At 36.7% G+C, this 20910-nt stretch overlaps 1 protein-coding gene across 1 annotated transcript in view; it reads right to left on the reverse strand.

The window, feature by feature from the left end:
• Positions 1-6993: 6993 nt before the first annotated feature.
• The window catches only part of LOC135074559 (probable G-protein coupled receptor CG31760), a 77275-nt gene continuing 63358 nt past the window's right edge, over positions 6994-20910 (reverse strand). The window contains exons 8-10 of the mRNA XM_063968890.1: positions 16103-16208; positions 9060-9203; positions 6994-7676 (exon numbers count right to left, since the gene is read on the reverse strand). Of these exons, the coding sequence (XP_063824960.1) occupies positions 7056-7676; positions 9060-9203; positions 16103-16208 (871 nt within the window). The 3' untranslated portion in view covers positions 6994-7055. The remainder of the gene's footprint in view (positions 7677-9059; positions 9204-16102; positions 16209-20910) is intronic.

Raw genomic sequence — 20910 nt, forward strand, 5'->3', positions numbered from 1 at the left:
GAAATAAGTGAATTTCAATGTATACCTAATCAAAATGCCAGAAAATGCTATCAGACAAACATTTTAAAACCCACAGTACAGGATGGGCCAAACGTTTTTGCAAATAACAACGCTTGATATCTAGAAGACGGTTCGTGGTAAGAACGCGTGAGTGATGGAAAACTGTGCATAATTTCATAAATTTTAGCCATTAAGGAGCGTTTCACGGGACAACAACATGTACTTCAATATTTATTCTTTGCTAGGAAAATATCTAATCTGCCTAAAGTTAGTTATTAAAAGTAGTTTTCGCGATTTCTTTTGTCAACATCGCGTTTTCTTGACAGTCAACGTTTTTGCAAGGGGCGGAAATTAAAAGAGCAAATTAAGGGACCACATTGTGTGGTCTCGGAATTGTGGCCCCACAGACTTCCTGGAAGTTGATGGCTCGGAGCGAAGTGACGTGACTTTGTTGATATATTTTTCTTAGTTAGTTTTGCACTCTTGAAGAAGATGCAACCGACATTGTTGCGTTGGAAACGTATTTAGTTAAATATTCTTTGTGAGCTATAAAAGTATAGTGCCGGCAGCAGTCCTAATGAAGAAGCTCGCACATTAGCTAATTACAAAGGAAATTTTGATAAAAGAGAATAGTTGAACAAGTTTTTAATGTAAGCAGTCTTTTTCAGTTTTATCTAAGGGTAAGGAGATATCATCCTTATCATCTTAGATTACATACAAAGTTCGGGTTCCACTTGAATAATGAAGACGGGTACATACAAAGTTATATTATAACTTTTACGCATCAAAACTAAGGCATGTTTCTGGGATTTAAAAGTGTTTGAAAAAAAAAATCATTAAATGTGGTTTTGCTTTTTAGGGTTTAGTTTCATAAAAGGAAAATGGAACCTTTTAAGCTCACTGTCAATTGAAAAGTTAGAGCTTGAAGAAGGCCACTTGCGTGAAACTGCTCAAGACCGAGGCCAATGATGACATCTATTATCGGAGGCCACGACACACTGGATCACTGAGTCGTAGTGCTACGGCTCAACAAGAGAGCCAAGTGAATTACATAACCATATCTTACTAATATTATAAATGCGAAACTTTGTATGGATGTCTGGATGTCAACTGAACATGTTTGTTACTCTTTCACGCAAAAACTACTGAACGGATTTTGATGAAACTTTACAGTATTATTGTTTATAACCCATAATAACATAATTATAGGCTATAACTTATGACGAACTGTGACAAGATAAATTTCACGCGAGTGAAGCCGCGGACAAAAGCCAGTACACAATAAATTAATCACAAGTAGATTGAAGTAGCGAGTAATTTAAAAACATATTTAGAAAGTACAGGTGATTTGTTTTCTAAGCGAAGTAAGTAGTAGGTAAGGAAGAATGGAAGATGTGGAAGATAAATTTGGTTAATAGGATCAGTAGAAAGATTTACGGAGACGGATAAAAATAAGGAACCCATAATACGCGACTCCGACTCACACTTAGCCAGTTTTTTATTTAAAAGTTCGGAAAGAAATCCTAATTCGAATATACCCACGGTTCCCAGAAGATACGCTCATTAGTGAAGGTCAAAAATGCGGGCTTTTGGGATTTCTTCTAAATAATTCTAAGAAATTATAAGACATTTAAGGCAATTTCCATTTGTTATAACTTTTGTCTGAAAAATAATATTCACATATTAATATTTTCTATTAAAAATCTGTCATTCTGCTGACCCACAATTTATTACGAGTATGAAGGTTGAAAATTTCCGACAAGTAAAAGGTAGGTTCAAGCAGTTCAAGTCCCACTTGAGGAAATAGTTTTTCAAGTGAGGATTCTTGTGTGGTAAAAAATATATTTAAGAGTACAAACTGGAAAACCTGTTTGGAGGCTGGGGTGCACTATCTTACTTTAACTATTATAAACGTTAAAAATCTGTCAATCTCTTAGGGCTATATTTCATCGGGACACCATGGCGGCGCAACCAGTCGCCGGCTACCAACAAAATGTATACAGCTCTATAGAGAGTTTCTCACCTGGTGTCCGTCTGGTTGCGCAAAGCTGCATACATTTTGTTGGTAGCGGCGACTGGTTGCGCCGCCATGGTGTCCCGGTGAAATATAGCCCTTACAGTTAAAGTTAGGTGGTAAAACTCAGCCTTAATGCGCTTAGTAGCTAGTTAATTTCTAACGCGGTTTCGATAACATTCATTCTCAAATACTTTCCATAGTAAACGTTGTGTTAATAAGCACTGCGTTTAGTGTTGTTATAAGTGTAGCAGCACTAAAAGACGTTCTCTTTACTGGATTTACTTAAACCTAAGCCTCGTAAGCGACCACAGACACTTTTATCGACGAGCGAAGCGAAGTGCTCTCAACAACTATTGCATGGCGCGAACTCGCTCGATGCAACTAAAAGAGTTTCCGTGAAAGCGTTTAACTTTTTAAATACATTGCTGGAGTTTGAATTGGTGTCTTGGATATATATTGGACTTATCCTAGTAACGTTGGATAGTGTGGCCATTTTAAATTAACTTGAGAGTATAATAACAAATAGGTACATACAAATAATAATAATATATAGGTACACCAGAATTTTGATTGATATTAACATAAGTCGTAGGTTCGATACGACCTGCAAGCTTTCAAGAAGAGTGCGTATCATCACCTCAAGGCCGGCAACGCACCTGTAACGCCCCTGGGTCTGCGGGTGTCTATGGACGACGGCAATCACTTACCATCAGGTGATCCGTCTGCTCGTTTGCCTCCTGTCACATAAAAAAGGTAAAAACTATGTATAGTTCCAAAATACTGAACTGTCCTATGCATGACATTGACAGTGGGGCGCCACCGTCAATACCGGATCGCTGGTTCCGATTTTTGCCATGTTGGAAAACATATAGTTGAACGATGGTAGCGCCCCCCTGTCATTGAGTTTGGTGGGACAGTTCAGCGTGGGTCATCTATACGTACAGACAGCGTCAAATAGTTCGGAACACCTAAAGTAGCTAAAAAGGTCGCAACACTTTTTGGCTTGGGTGTCACGAATTATTTGACGCTGACTGTTTCTATGTATAAAATTATGAAATTGCTTTAATAAACGGTCTAATTTTTAAACTTTTTGTTACTTTAATCCATAACAAAAAGAAAGAAAATAAATTGGGGATAAAATAAGGAGAACAATGTCAGATATGTATTTTAAACATTATTTCATAATAATCCGAGGTAATTTATGCGAAATTAAAATTAAAATCATAACAAAAATCAATGAAATAGATATTTTAGTTAACTTGTTTAATGAGATAGTAAACATCATTATTTCATACTGTCATACAATCGTCATGCTGACCAACCAACGTCTTAGCCTACATTATTATTATTATTGCAACTTATGGTAACCTGACTTGAAGCAATAATCTTATATACATACAAATCCGTATATTACATTATATATCTTAGTCTAATATTTAATGTCAACAATTTTATTTACAATAGAACAACCAAGGTTTTATTAAACCTTCTAGTATAACGAAGCCTTTAGAGCCAATGTTTAAAAGTCAAGAACTGAATGAACCCATGATAAAATGCTTTGCAATTTTGTTTAAAAAATATTTTAAAATAACTTGTTAAAAAATGGAAATATATTTTCTCATAAATTGATTACCTACAAACTTTTATGAAGTCTGAACTGCAGATTATTTATTTTACTTCAGCTTAATAAACTGAAATTATTTAATATTTCAAGTCTCATTACTAATATTTTACTCTTAGCTTATCAGTTACGTAGACTTCCCGTAACTTCAAAATAATGTATGACTCAAATCAACAACTTATCATAGCGCTTTACAACAGTTTAAAGTTTAACCGAACGCAAACTATGCGGTGCAGCGATGATTTATCTTTGCAACTAAAAACTTGTGTGTTCTGAGGGAGACATTTATAAATATCACTCATGCCAGCCGCCGCCGAAAGTTTTGCGGCTAAAAACTTTTACCGCGAATGGTTTTAGAGTATTGGAATAGCGCGTTCGCGTTAAGTATTTGATTTAAAATCCTCAAAAGAATGATCGTAAATCTTAAACTTTTGACTAGAACTTGGACTGTATAAATGTTCAGAATGAAATTATTAACAGCGTGGGTGGATGACAATTAGGTACAGTCAGCGTCAAATATTTCGTGACACCCAAAGTGGCCAAACAGTTGACAACTCTACCTTATTCTAATTGCAATGTAACAAAGACGTGTTGCGAACTTTTTGGCAACTCTGTCACGAATTACTTGACGCTAATTGTACCTAAAATAACTTCAAATCACGCAAACAAAATGGCCACGTAAGCCTTGATCACACGTACCGAGTAATCGAGCGAGACAGTGCTCTCGGCCGAGTACTCGGTGCGTATGAACATAGCGCCGAGTGATCGGCCGAGTACTCGGCCGTGCAAAGCGACGAGACAGTAGCTCGACTCCCGTTCAACTTACTAGGCCGAGTATCCACGCTCCCGCTGCCCCGCACTGTCTCGCTCGCTCGCTCGGCAGGTCTGAACGTGCACTGTCTCGCCACTCGCCACTCGGCCAAATGATTGACGTCACGTCCACAGATTAGAGAAAAAGAAAAGTCTCAATAGAACTGAACTGACTGTGCTAATTTCAAAACACGTGTGAACAGCTACTCGCTTACATCACTGTCTCGACCGAGTAAACACTTTACTGTCTCGCCCATTTACTCGGTACGTGTGATCAAGGCTATAATGACATCGTTTTGCTGTCTCATTAGCGTTTGTTTCTTCGATTTCGAGGTACATCTGCTCTTCTCGCTTGTAATAGACTGAATGAGTTGTTGTTACTTATCAACAACTTGGTGAACAATGTCTTAGTTCAGCAGTCTGCCTAATTGTACTCACGTAGAAGTCTCTAAAACAAAAGAGCTTTTGTCTTTTGTAATAAGCTTTGTACCATTTATGAGTTAATAATAATAGTTATTTCAACTGAATTCGCTTGAATAACCTCTGAAACAAGATAACATAGTTTAATAAATAAAAATGCAATAAGAGTGTAACATGTTAAATAAAACATTACTCAAATACAATAAATAGTTTCAAAGAGAGTTTGATTGTTTTTTTGTGAATTCTGTACGAATTGTAAATTCTATCAATTGTACTGGTAAATGGTTTTTGAGTGCAGTTATTTTATTGGTAGCGGTGGTTGAATTGGTTCCTCCATATTTTGAACTTTATTGAAATGAGAAAAGCTTCAAAATGATATAGAATAGTATTCGTACTGTAAAATAAAATTTTTGCTGCTCTTTTATCCCGAAAAACAATTGTAACAGTTATTTATTTGCCGCGTTTTGAAACAAACTGACAAATATAGCACCTTTAAATTTTATCATAAAATTTTACTACATACAATCAATTATCGCGATCAGCATGAAAAACAAGACAAGTGCGTTTTTGGTAAAAATAAATAAAAAAAATAAAATAATAATAATAACGCTCTCTGAAAAACATCAATCTTTTAAACTGCGATCTCCAACCCGCCTGCCTAGCGTGGAGATTATGGCAAAACCCTCCACTATAGTGGAGGAGGCTCATAGTCCAGCAGTGGACTGTAAAGGGCTGATGATGATGATGATGAATAATAATAATTTTCAGTAAAAGTTACACCGTCAGTCAAAGTTAAAGTCCGGTTTTTGTTTAATTTTCATAATAACCAAACTGTAACTTTCAGCTGTTCAAATTTAATACATACACAATTACTAGTAACGTTGGATACAATCCTTTTGCATTTTCATTGCCTCAACCACCGTGAAGCCGTAACAACTAATTACAAGTAATTACATTATAAATAAAGCTAGCATATTTACATTATTATTGTTACGTCATATTAATCGTAATTTATATTTATTATTTACAAAAATATAATCACTAGTTGTCTTTCATCGTGGCTGGAATGTACATCTAGTTAAAATATTTACACACACTACGGTCTACCCATAGTGTTACATACATTCACTTTGGCATAATTCTTTGGATAAAACAACTAGAATTTTAAATTACTTAAAACAATCACACAACAGCACATATAAATTTAAATTTAAAACATTTATGTCGTTTCATGATGTTCACTTTAAAGCTTTAATCCTTAAGATCCAAGAAAAATACTTCATGATAAGCCTTTGAGGTAATTTTAAACTATAATAATTCATTAAAACAATGCTTAAAATTACTTACTGATTAGTTGATGTTTCAAGAACCTTCCAAAAAATTTCAAGCTACGGAAATTTTGTGCCGCATTTAATACAATTCAGATTCAAAAATGTGTTTAAAGTTACATCTAGGTTATGTTTCGAATTCAGTATTAAAATCTTACTATATTTCAGAAATTTTTAAAACTTTAATATTTCTATGGATACAATCTGTTTAAACTTCCCTAACTTATTTTAAAGCACGAATTTTTAATGTAAAGGTAAACTCGTCTACGGCAGTGCATCTTTAAGATTTAACTCAAACAAATTCATCTTAACTCTCGCCAGCTATTTAAAAATGAAAACAAAGACTTGGTCTCTTTATAACATTTTTAATAAAATTTTAATACCATAAAATTTCAGAGCTTTTAATAAAAACATAAGTTGATAATATGTTTTTATTTACAACGTACCTATTAATGAAAGTTCTTAAGCGTGCAAACTGCTCCACTTTAGTAACTGTCTATCGAGCTATGGAGAAAATTTCTTCCAGCAAATATTCCCCATTTCCGAAGGAAATCATAAAAGTTTAGCACTTACTACAGTTTATACGAAGGAAGTTAGATTTGATATGCATTTTCGTAACTATGAAACTTTTACTTCGATTTTACATATACTCCATTAAACTATGAATCACAGTAAAGACTAGCATTTATATTATACAAAACTATCTATCAGATTTGAAATCTGACACGCGTGATGTTTTTTGCGCGGTTCGGATACAACTTTTTATATCGGAAGACACTATCGCGCTGCAAAATACATTACCCGTGCGAGCAAAGGGACGAAATCTAACAAGAATGTAAGTACAGTCTTTGAAATTATATTAAACAGTGACTTCTTCTGTAAAGCGGCTCTTATCGTCTAGGTTAATGACTATCGCGTGAGTCCTCGCGTGGCCGGAGCGCACTCCCCGCACGGTCTCAGCACTGCCCGGGCTCGTCTTCAGTTCACTAGTTTTCTCACTTTTATTATTAAAACCGTTATGGCTGGCCACCTCGGGCGGCCGTATATCACTACAGTTCGGTTCACCCGATATTTTGAACACACCGTTTTGTATATCGTCTTTGGTTTCTTCGTTTAACTCCGCGCGTTTTTTAGGGGAATCGGTGGTGACGTCGGTTTGGCTTTGCTCTGTGTTGCTGGCTTCGACGCTTTTTGTGGGGCTGAAGGTTTTGTGCCTGTAGGCTGGGGGGGCTTCGAAGGGCATGTCTCGGCCGCTGCTGCTTGATTCTTCTGCTGGGGTCACAGTGCACATGAGACGGTCTGCCACTGCACTGAAGACTGTGTTGAGTTTTAAGGGAGCGGAGTGGTCTGATGTAGGAGGCTTACGGTCGTGGATAGCGGCGGCGTCTTGCATGGCCGTGATTCTTTTGGCCACCGCCACGCCGGTGCCACACCGTTCTCGAAGCTTTTCTAGCTGGTTGCAGATTTTTCTGAACTCCTCCTATTAGAATAATAAATGTGTTAGTAACTACTAAGGAAGCTACGAATATCTTGTGCAAGAAAATATCGTCCGCGTAAGTACAGCCAATTTAAACTTTCAGGGTTATTTTTTAATGTTGTTACGAGTATGGATCATGAAATGCTATACCTACTTAAAAGTTACCTGAAAAGGTCTAAAATTTTTGCAGGAGTATGGATCATGAAATTCTATGATTACAAGTTACCTGAAAAGGTATACTAAAACTTTTGCAGATGCCATTTAAAACTGTTCCAAGCAAACTTAAGCTCCGTTTACTACCTCCTTTTTACTGCTTGACATTACGGGGAAACCATTTCAGCAAATGTTCAGTTTGCAACAAGGCAACCATAAACGTGAGAATTTTTAATATTGCAATTTCTGACGAAAGCGCTCAATAATGCTTTAAGAGAAAACATTACTGTAGAAACTTTTCTTTTACAAACTCAATATTGCATGGAGTAAATTTTAGTTTTTATAATAGTGAAGAAGCGAAGTTTAATCCATAGAATTTCTGAGCTTCTTTCTAAGCAATCTTTGGAGAAAAAACAAATAGTTGAACTGCTCGAGAAAATGCAGTGCCGTTAAAATGTGTTTCAAGTTAACACTTCGAAATTCTGTAATGGAGGAGAACTTGATCTTGGCAACCTCTTCAGCAAATAGTTGTGGTTATATGCCTTACTGTGGAAGTGTTATAATAGAACTGCTTGTGGCGAACTTTAGTCAGCAATATTTTATAAAAACTAAAACTAAACTTGGCAAATCTTTAAGCGTTTTCTTTTTTCTTGGCATTGGAAAAAGTCTCTTATTACTCACTAAGCGATATTTGACTATAATGACATTTAGCTGGCGGCTACGACGTAGATCATCCATCATTTTAGGGACCTCCCTTAACTATTTCCTCCTTTTCACTATTTGACATTAAGGGGGAAGAATTTATCTAATGTAATTTTGCTTGCACAAAAGCTACAAAAGCTATTGTTTTGTAATGGTTCAAAATTCACAATGTACCCTACTGAGTTATCCTCATGAGACGTACCTAGGTAGTAATTCATGGATCTAAAATGTTATCTAGTGCTTCAATAATAATAATCATGTCCTAGGGAAGTTATTGCGAGTGATAACATTATATTGTTACAATTAATACGGGTTGTAACACAATATTTATTAAGCTTCAAATGAAACACGGAGACTCAGTAAAGCAATTAAATTGAAATACCCATCCGACTTAATTAAGAATTATTTATCTAGGGTTTTGTATAAATCAAAATCAAATCGTTCCATATAGATTACATTCATATCATTGTTGACTTATCCTCTTTAGCTAATTGGCATATCTTTGTTAGATACGGAATAATATTCAGTTACCTCCAGTTCCCTTTCAGTCATATTGTCGCAAAACCGGGTGCTCCGGTTGGTCGTCATGGTGTAGGTGGATTCAGCCGGTCGGGACCGGAATTTACCGGTTTTCTCCCGGTCGTCCTTGCCGTGGCCCTTGTAGACCATGTATGCCTGTAGAAAATGTTATAGAATCAGATAAAGGTAGATAAATAGATAGATAGATACATGACTTTCCCACCTCTCGTTCCCACCGCTACAACTCCTGTGTAGCCAGGATCTACAGCTTGACCGCCAATAAAAACCCAACCAGTGAAGGTCAAGTTTGTCCCGGGGAAACAGCAGACGCGCAACGAAATTAATCAGAAGAACAGATAGATATACCTATGTACACTTTATTGAACATCCAACACACTTAAAAGAAATCTAAATATTACATAAAACATTTACACCTACTCACACCTACTCGTATATAATTGTTTATGAAAAGAACCAACCAAATAACTAGAGAGAATATTGTTCGAAGTTGGTAGTTTTTACTAGGATACTGTGCTATAACCTCTTAATAATTGTCCCCTCAAATATGATAAATTATTCTGAGGTGACTTTGGTTTATTTTAAAACGAAAATATTTTTATCAAAATCGTATTCGTATCAGAAATTTAATTTGAACTTTAAATTAGATTTCGATACCTACGGCAGCACAGATGTAACTTATGAAAACTTTTTATGAAACACAAAACTTTTAAAATAATTTATTGAATAAAGCAACTCTATGTCTCAGAATTTATCACAAAAAATTATGTACCTACTATATGTTTTATTAAAATAATAACGAGTATAACTAAAATTGTTAAATACATTCTGCTAAGCACTCAAATTTTTATTGTACATTAATTTTATTTTGATGCTAAAATTGGAATCATTATACCTACTCGTAATATTGAGGTTCTTAATATTGAGTCAATCTTAGATTCAAGTATGTAATTGTGCTACTAACAAGCTCTAAGCTATACTTTTTAAATATGGATCATATTTAAGACATTTTAAGAGTCATTCTCGAAATACAAAGTCTCGAAAATAAGAAACGAATAAAAAATCTTTTAGCCTTTATGTTTCGTTTCTGAGGAAAGATTAATAATATCAATTTGGAGTAGGTCTGAAATTCTGAATTCGCCGTTTAATTTCTCAACCAGGCCATTTAAACCTTTAATAATTTGGTATTGATACCATTTTGGTTGTGCTTTTATTCGTATTAGAATTCTTTATTGCTTGTAAATGGAGTAAGCTCGAAATATATCAAAGGCTTTGCCACTTAAACTTAATAATAGATTCTGAGTAGTTACTCATTAACAGCAACTTGTGAAAGGAGACTTGATCGAATGCTCTCTTACGACTGATTTATTCGTTTTGCAAGAAATTGCATGCATTGGAAAACTTGGATATAATAGTTACCACTTAAACCATTTATTGTTCCACTAGCGATCCGCCCCAGCTTTACATGGGTGCTAAGTATGCATATAAACCTTGCTTTTAAATCACTCTATCTATTAAAAAAACATCGCATCAAAATCCGTCGCGTTAGTTATAAAGATCTAAGTATACTTATGGACCGACAGACAGGAGGCGACGTTGTTGTATACTATTTAGTGATTATGACAGTCATCAATATAAAACCTATTGAGCTAATCACACTGAAACCTATATAACCTTCAGTTATTACACAAAAATGTAACATGTGAGCTGAAAGTTTTACTTCCTCATAATCAAAGTTAAGTTTTTATAATGGCAAATAATTTGTAGTTAAGATGAATGACTTCAAAAAACTAATATAATATCCTCTATGATACCAAAGAGATAGAGCCTACTTAGTCACAAAATATGGTCGATGGTCTTTCCAAACACAATTATTTTTGTGGAGCACAATTTCGAAAAAAGTTATTCCTCAACGAAAAGAAACATTTGTCATTCACAACCCAAGCACAGAAACTCAAAATACAACGCATATTACACAGACCACAAACCCGTATTCGGGAATCCAGCAAATAATTCATGCATCGTTGTAAGTGAATCTTCTGTGACGCAAAGCACTCAACCTTTTAGCCGCGTTTTTTGCATTTCTCGACCGAGCCGAGTCTCCACTCTACAACTGTACGAGTGAAACGTTTAGCCAGATGCCTTTTTGTGGCCTAAAAAGTCGCATTTATATACGGTTTCACGGAACTTTGTCACGTTCTTCCAATTTATCAAGTATTTCTGTAATGTTTTTTGGCTCCCACACCAGCGTTATAGACACGTTTCTGAATATTTTATTTTAATGATGCGCTACTTAGTTTCACAACAATGTATTTAAAAAGTATTAAGTAACCTTTTCCATCTTCTATTTCTATAACAGCAAAAGGTCACTGATTGACTGACTCACTGACTCATCACGAAATCGAAACTACAAGTGCTATGAGTTTCAAATTTTGCATGGGGGTTTCTTTTAGAACGTAGTGCTCACCAAGACGGGATTTTGCAAAATTCAACCCCTAAGGGGGTAAAACAGGATCCACATGTACGAAGTCGCGGGCGGCCGCTAATATAAGAGCTTAAAACTATCATCAAGTCGTAAGCCTTATTCATCATGGTTATAAAAATATTCGCGTAATTTGCTAACTGTACCAACTTGAAACTGTAGCTCAAATGGATTGTCCAGCCATTAAACCTAGGGCAAGAGCACCAGAAATTCCAGAGCAGTGTTGATTACTTTACATTCCACATTGTTCTGAAACCTAATTCAAACCAAACTCCAGAAGTAATTGGAACTAAACTTCATACCGGTTATCTTGTCGGTTCTGTTGTCACCTATAAGTATTACACTTTGAACTTAACATAACTTGGACTAAGTAAGGATTTCTGTATTATGGAACTTTATGTTTACATTAATCTTCGTATTTAAGAATTCTAGATTTGTATAGACATTTTTTTTTCTACATACAGGGTGTCCTAAAATTAGCATCTTAGGCAGCAGCTGGGCCTAAGATGCATCGAACAAGCTTATAATTATGTTCTTAGATTATCCTATTTTAGTAAATAATATCTATAGAAAAGTTTGATTGATGAGTTTTGAAATATGACTGACACGAGTATTAGGTATTTTAAAAATAGATTTAATAGACTTTCGATGCGCCTTAAGGTTCAGTCAAACCAACGCGATTACACGCGATCAGCCGGCGTGCAGCGATGGCGATCAGATTGAATTGCATTGATCGCCATCGCTGCACGCCGGCTAATCGCGTTTAATCGCGTTGGTTTGGCTAATACCTTTAGGCTTATCTACTTCTGGTGTCAGTGTGACGCGTCACACAAAATTAACACGTCATGATGCACATTTTGGGACAGCCTGTATAGAGGGGTAGACTGTAAAATATTTTTATTTTAAATAAGAATCCAGGTTATTAGTGCAATTATAAGCCCTAGCAACCGTAAAACTGGTTCACGATGACTATAAACCGGCTAAGATATTAGGGGCGTAAAAATCTTAAAGTCTTTATTGGGGGCTCTCTCAAATGGCAGCGTTAAATTTAGTTTTGTAGATCCTTCTTTACTAGCTTGTTTTATGCGCATTGATCGCCAAGTTGGCTCATTTTTCAGTTGGAGAGATAGCAATGGTTGATAATTTTTAATACTATGTTTTTCGCCATTTTTTGTAACTTTTTATAGGTACCTACAGTTGGTACAGTCGATTCTTCAAATTAAACTTTATTCCAAAATCGGAAATAACAATATGCCAGTGATGATTTAGCCCGATGTAGGTACTTACTGTCATAAAGCATTAGGTACTGGCCATAAAGTTAATATACCTAGCGGAATAGAGCAACAAAGGACTGAGCGAGCGAGATGTCACTAGCAGCAACACTGTGAGATAAAAAGAGATGCGTGATACGACGTAACAAAACCGTTTTTTTTTGCAGCTATTTGACTGTTCGTTAGCACTCATTGGCACGCTGAAAGTTTGAGCTCAGAGAATTTTTAGTAAGAAATGTGAAATAATTCTTACAACTGACACAAATGACAATCAAGTGAATATCCTAAAATCAATTAAATTGACAGCTCGTGGTTGTTGCTCTATTCCGAAGGAATATTAACTTTAAGATAATGTCGCTATTTTATGTTATTCCTGATTTATTTGTTTCTATTTCCATTGAAAGTTACAACATCCGTTTTTAATGTAAGAATATCAAACTTGACCCTAAACGTAAACACAACGATTAAGCTTCTCAGTTTATCTATGATCTGATAGATCCTGCCGGTTGGTCGCTAAAAAAACCTTTTTTCTTAAATTTATCAAACCACGAAATACCTCGCTTCATTGATAACAAAACCCGTGGAAGCTGTATATTTATTCTATCCCCTTTCATTTATAAGGAAAAAAAGAGACCTCCATTAATAACGATTTCATGGTCTGTGCCTCAAAAACTTCGGTTCCCCGTTCCCCTTTTTCATTCATTTGTAACACTTCCTATGACAGATAAAGTAACACTAAAAGGTCTTTTGCATAAAGCTTTGGATTTGTATCTCCATTTATCCTTACAAACAACCCACGAAATTTTAAACCTTACTACATTGAGTTAAGAACATTGACATAACTTCTGAGCATTTCGGTTTGGGGACAGAAAAATTAAAACGCCTCCTTTTCCTTATTGTAAAATAATAAATGTGGGTGTTGGTTTTGTTTTTTTTTTCTGAGGGCTTTTACTTTCAATCATCTGTGAAATTGGGGTCCATATTCGGTTGCATAAAAAATATTGTCATAATTTAAGAGTGCATAAAGTTTTTTGGCATACTCATCATTTCGCATAACTTTCATACAGAATAAATCATAAAGCATATATTTTTTTGCCATAACCACTTTTATTATAATAATATAATAATATTTGAGCCGTGTGGTGACGGCAGAGTAGAATACATTTGTCACCAACCCCTACTCTTCCCGCGGGTGTCGTAAGAGGCGACTTAGGGACTACACATCAAACAGAGAATGGGCAGCAGCGCTCTCTGAAAAACATAAATCTTTTAAACTGCGATCTCCAACCCGCCTGCCAAGCGTGGAGATTATGGCAAAACCCTCCACTATAGTGGAGGAGGCTCATAGTCCAGCAGTGGACTGTAAAGGGCTGTTGATGATGATATATTTTTTCTGTATTCTTGTTTTTTTAATAACGATTTCTAGGCATAACATTTATTGGCATCTAAACCAATGCCATAAATATTACCATTCATAATATACAAAATACCATAATGTTAACAAATATGAAATAAAAAATGTCATACATATAAAATATAAGTTAACAAATATAAATAGACAAGCAAGCATGCAAACAAGCATGCAAGCAAGCAGCAAGCATGCAATCAAACAGCAAGCATGCAAGCAAGCTGCAAGGAAGCATGTAAGCATGCATGCAAGCAAGGGTGCAAACAAGTAAGCCTGCAAGCAAGCAGCAAGCAAGCAAGCAGCAAGCATGCAAGCAAGCAAGCAAGCAAGCAAGCAGCAAGCATGCAATCAAGCAGCAAGCACGCAAGCATGCAAGCAAGCAGCAAGCAAGCATGCAAGCAAGCATTTGGATTGCCTTATCTCCGGCGCTGCGGGAAGTGCGGTCCTTCCGCTCTGGCGTAACATATACCCGGCATGCCATGCTCGCTTCCACAGCTTCGGCTTGCTGGTCGCCTTCGGCGACCAGCCTCAGCCGCTCCAGCTCGCACGGCTGCCGGATCTATGTTACAGCAAGCGAGGACCGCACTCCCTCCGCGCCTCCGGCTTTTAAATTACACTCTAGTATAGGGCAGACTAGTACCACGTGGAAGAGACCACGGCCAGTCGGGATCTACATAATTCCAGACCAGGCAAGCTTAATGTTGTAAAAGAAATGTGGACTGTATTATGTGCGTTATAATAGATAAGAGGGATTCGAGATCAAACAGAATGTATTTTCACAAGCTTAAGTTTTCTAAGAGACAGATCAAAAGAACAAAAATGACAATGACCATGAGAATTTAGTTTTTACAAATCTATAGGCCGAAAGAGTATAAAGGTGGAAGGAGGAACGTTCGCAACATCACAAATACATAATTATTTACATTTCAATGTTGGTTGCTCTTATAGACAGTATTTATGACTTTAAATGTTATAAATAATTACATTATGATTATCGTATTTTATTCAAAACAAATTTTAGGAATATAAAAATTATGTTCTTTACATTTATGATTATTTAAATTATGGTATTGAAAATTAGACAAAGTTATTATTATGCCTAAGAAACCATTATGCATTTAGAAAACTATGCATTTCAAAGATTATGCGAAAAAACTTTATGCAAATACTGTTATGCCAAACTAAATTATGATGAAAAATGTTATGCGTCTGAGAGGGCACCCGTGAAATTGTACCTAAGTGGGTTTCAGTAACAAAGCTTGTCAAAATTGTGCTATCCAAAAATAGTAAAAATTACGGTACCATGCAAGAGGGCAAGCTTGCAGAAGATTGCAGAGGGAAACCTATAATTATTGGGAGGAGTATAATAATGCCCGTTCTCACCATCAATCCCTAGTTTTTAAGTGACCCCTATGAAAACAAAATTCCTGTTATTGTGTTACCAGCATTATGCATAGGGGTCATTTAAAAATTAGGGAGTCGTGGTGAAAACGGCCATAAGTGCCCTAAAAAGGTTCTCCTTACTAACCACTGGAGCGTCCCGGGTGTAAGTAACCCCAGAAAAAAATTAAGAATTTGAATTGAAAATCAGCCTTCAATAAAATTTTACATAATCAAACTCTATTTGACTGTTCGTAACTTCTTCACATAAGAATTCCAACCTAAACAGTATCGCCTGTATTTACAAACATTACTAATGAGGTCTCAAAGTGAGCTTGGACTCTCGGTGCTCTCAATCACAGAGCTCTATTCAACGCTGTGCGTTCGGTTTGCTCCTTCACTTAAGCAAGTATCGTTTATAAATACGGGGAGTATACACCATCTTGGGAGAGGGATATTTCTTACCACCTCGCTTCGACGCCCTTACCGTGCCTACCTTACTGCCGAAGATGAAGCAGAGCAACAGCGTGACCGTTAGCTGCGTGTGGCAGAAGAATATGATGTACAGGAGATCCGGGTTCGCAGGGGACTGGAGGAACAACCTGTGGAGAGAAACCAGTGTTAAAGATAGTTTGAACATTATGGACCTTGATTCAAGGCAATAAAGTAAGAAATAATGTGGCAACTTTAGAAGCTGCTTAGACGCAGCACATGTCCTGCCTGGTGGTCGAATGCAAATTAGTTACTATGGCTGTTTATACAGATTGGCCGTGCGGAGCGGGTCCGCACCGGACGGTCCGCGTGACACTAAAACCAGCCTATACTTCGCATTAAAATTGTCAAATGTTGAGCAACCCGGACGAAAGCTTCTGGCAATCTATCTATACTGTCTATACTAATTCTATACTAATATTATAAATGCGAAAGTAACTCTGTCTGTCTGTCTGCCTTGCTTTCACGCCTAAACCACTGAACCGATTTTGATGAATAGTATAGTATGAGTCCCGGGAAAGGACAAAGGATACTTTTTATCCCGGTTTTTGATACAGGGACGCGCGCGATAAAGTTTTTCTGTGACAGACAAAATTCCACGCGGGCGGATAGCTAGTCCACCATAAATGGATCATCGAGGGTCAGGTTTAGTTTGTATCCTTCTGGCAGGGCACATGACCTACCGTTGTTGTTTCAGCCAAATGACGTCCACTGCTGGACAAAGGCCTCCCCCAAGGCATCCAGGCTCTTCCCGCGACCTTTACCAGATCGTCGGTCCACCTAGTAGGAGGCCTGCCCACGCTACGTCTTCCAGCCCGTTCCAGACCTACCGTTAACGGTGGGTATATAATTGTATGTATTTATGTGACGTATTTTTAGATAAGTAACAGTCATCAGTTTCTGATGCCCACTGCTCTATCGTGTAGTACATACATACCTAAAATTATATTCTCTGAAAAGGTACATTGATCTGGTCAACGTCATCAGAAAAGCCGCAAAAAAGTATACAAATTTTGAGTGACAGAACAAACATTTGCGATGCGGCTACGGCGCGGCTAAAAAATTTGATCCCGAAGCGTCGACGGTAACAAATGGTTCCCGTAATATTTATGGGCATTGACAATTTGATTTATTTTATGTAGAGCAAATACAGATTTAAAATGGGAAATAAAAATGGAAGAATATACTGGTGATATTTGACTTTGCTTCACGAATGTAGGTGCCGTATCGTTTGCTTAAATTCAAGGTAGCAAGTGCTTATAAAATGTAGTTTGTTAAATCAAATAGGAAAATACTGTAGATCACTTTACTTCATCAAGCCGAAGACTAGGGTTTTACTTGACTGACTCTTAGAGACAATCCGACTGCCAACTGACCGAGTGTTGTTTCGTTTCGTTTCAGCCAAATGACGTTCACGGCTGGACAAAGGCCTCCTCCAAGGATTTCCATAACGACCGGTCCTCCGCTTCCCGTATCCAGGTACTTCATGTGACCTTCACCAGATCGTTGGTCCATCTAGAGAGGCTTGCCCACACTATGTCTTCTTGCCCGAGGTGGCGACTCGAGAAATTTTCTGCCCCAATGTCCATCAACTCTACAAGCTATGTGCCCTGCCCATTACCACTTGATCAACGTGATGCGTAACTGCGTGGTGTAGTTACTCACAAAAGTTCGTGGCTAAGCAGCACTGTCTGGATCATTGTCATCATAATTATTGTTGTTATTAAAATGATAGGTCCATTTGATCTAAACCGCTATCGCAGGTTAAATGGATGGTTATTAATGAACATCAGACTAATGAAGCAAATTAGCGTGAATCAAAGCAATTTAGTGGACACTAATTTGGCAGCTAACAAGCCTTTGGTCTCATTATAATACTGTCGTAATTAAATTATGAACTGATTGAGCTATTATTGGCAATTATGCTCTATGATATTTTCGATATGGTATGATATTGACCGGTAGCGATGGACATACCTAACACATTGTTATGAAAAAATAATATTAAAGAATTTCATAATTTGTCGTCAAAACTGCATCAAAATATAAAGTAAGCTGTACTGAATTTGGTGCTAGTATCATAGGCAATATTTTCATTTAAATTAGTTTTCTTCTACAAATTGGTTTCGTTAGTTACAAATTAATATTATGTGACATTACTTAAATAACTAACCCCACTTCAGCCTTTTAGTTCAGGAGGCTCATTATTTAAGTCTTGAAGTTATTCAACTTGAGGAATTTAAATAAGTTTTTAGTATCATAAGCAAACTCTTTTCTGACGACGAAGTTGCGCTGTTTAAATGCTCCAGGAATTTTAAAATTAAGGCACTGCGCCAACCAAAACTTTTTGTCGCACGCGAGGCGGACTAAAAGAGCTTTTTCGGAAATTATTTTCATATGTTTGTTTAAACATCATATATTGTTCCCGGAGCTGGTCTCACAAGTTGAAGAGTGCTCTCGTGTTTTTGGTACTAAAATACTTTTGTGTGCTCGAAAAGTAAATACATAGCTACATAGATACCTACAAGGAATTTAACTTTTTCTTAGATTTTGCCCGTGTTTTATTACCTGTATCATATCAATAAAGAATGTGCATAACAAGCAGCCTGTGATTATAGTATCGTAAATTCAGAATGCCTGATTTTTACAGATTAAGCCGTAAAAAAAGTTCTTAAGCAAATAAAACAATGCCGCCATCGGCACTAAACAAAAGGCTGGTACAAACCTTTTAAAAAAGTTTTGATTTGAAAAATAAGTTGTTAAATACCTATACTACCATCATAAGTTCCATTTACCGTGTGGCCCCAGCTTTATGTATGAAGAATTTTAAAACAAAGCGTTTGCACAGTATAAAGTCTTGCCAAAGTATGCGCCTCGCGCGACATAGTTCGGGGAACTATGCTGCCTTTTGCAGGTAGCCCGGAGATAGTAATTCCTAAAGTATGACGTCTAATGAGAATGAGCCTTAAAATTATAAAGCCGTACCAGCGCGTGGAGTGGCAGAATTTAAAGAGGTTTTGTAGTATAAACCTAATGTACCTAATACAAATTTGGATATCGCAAGGTACATGATAAGTAATTCGTCGGCCGTTTGGTGTAGGTAGTGGTTCGAAACAGACTACTATTCCGGAGGTAGCGGGTTCGATTCCCGCACAGTACAAACATTTGTGTGTATGAACATATTTGTTTGTATTGGACTGGGTGTTTTCTGGGTGGTTACAAAAAAAAGTATTTAAGTATGTTTATATCCGCTGTCTAGTACCCATAGTACAAGCTTTGCTTAGTTTAGGACTAGAAGCGCAGTGTAAAATGTCCAAGGATATTTATTTATTTATTAATTAATTCAGGAAGCGATCATAAAAGTATGTTTTGATAATGTCCAAAAGGAAAGTATAAGTGACTATTCCCGGGAAATAGAGTATCCAAGGATACAAAGCTTTTTCTGATAGCCCAAGAAAAAAACGATTTTTTTTACCGTCGCAAATGTATCGTACCCTACGATTACTTTTTGATAACTAATCAGCTGGTACTGTAATTATTGCAAAGAATTGAATTACTAACTACGCAACAAAGTTATTTGTGTTATCAATCGTTTTATAATTGTTCGGTAAATCATTCGTGAACTAAACTAGAATACTAACCTACCACAAATTATTATTTGAACTGGCTGCATGTGTTGCTTTAGTTACCGGCTATCCGGGTTTACCGAATTTAACAATAGGTTAACTTGTTTGAATATATTGCAGTATAGAACTGGTGTAACCATGTTGTAATTTGGTACTGTTTAGTATCAGGTTAGGGTAACAAAATCTCTAGCTTCCTTGGTATAGGGCTCTTTCAAATAGGACGTATGCCGAACGTCAGTTCTAAGATTGCAAAAAAACTGCACTGAAATAAAAATGACAATTTATTCATTTATTGCACATAAATAAGTACATCGTACCTATATTGTTAGGTGATATGTACTAACATACAAATTATCCAAAGTTAGAGCCTTTTCAAATTAAGCGTTTTGAACAGGACGTCAGTTTTGCATTTACAAACCGCAAAAGCAAACCGTGCTTTGCCATTATCCTTATAAAATCGCATGACAACCATTGGCTCTAGCTTATTAACTTGTCAGATTTGTTGGTTACACGACATAATTACGGGAAAAAAAAACTAAACAAAAAAAAAAAACAATTACCAGATTGGGATTTCATAAAGACAGGCAATAGCTTATTAAATCTATTTTTAATAGTTTAATGCCCGTTTTCACCATCAATCCCAACTTTTTAAGCGACCCCCATGGTAAACCATAACAGGAATTTTGTTAACATTGCATAGGGGTCACTTAAAAATTATGGATTGATGGTGAAAACGGGCATAAGTCAGCTTGAGGCAAGTGCAAGTCGCATGCTGCGATAGCGAGCGTCATACTCGCGGCGATGCAACTACGTTCGCCGTGCTGCAATTTGCGGTTGCCCTAATTGCAGGGCAATAACGTAGGCTAGGGAGAACAGTCACACCACATAGTTTTCACCTTAAAATGTGACAACGTCCCTACGTTATTCAATACAAAATATCAATTAACCTAATGTAGATACGGGACTATTCCCACCTCTCGTTCCCACCACTGCAACTCCTGTGTAGCCAGGATCTACAGCTTGACCGCCACAAAAACCCAACCAATGAAGGTCAAGTTTGTCCCGGGGAAAAGTTAAACTGTCATTGGACCCGCAACGAAATTAATCAGAAAAACATAGGAGGAGTTCGAAATTAATGTTCGACTTCCCTCCATTGCAAAGCGGATGACAGGTGACAAAAAAAGGT

The sequence above is a fragment of the Ostrinia nubilalis genome, chromosome 1 (assembly GCF_963855985.1).
Source record: "Ostrinia nubilalis chromosome 1, ilOstNubi1.1, whole genome shotgun sequence".
NCBI lineage: Eukaryota > Metazoa > Arthropoda > Insecta > Lepidoptera > Crambidae > Ostrinia > Ostrinia nubilalis.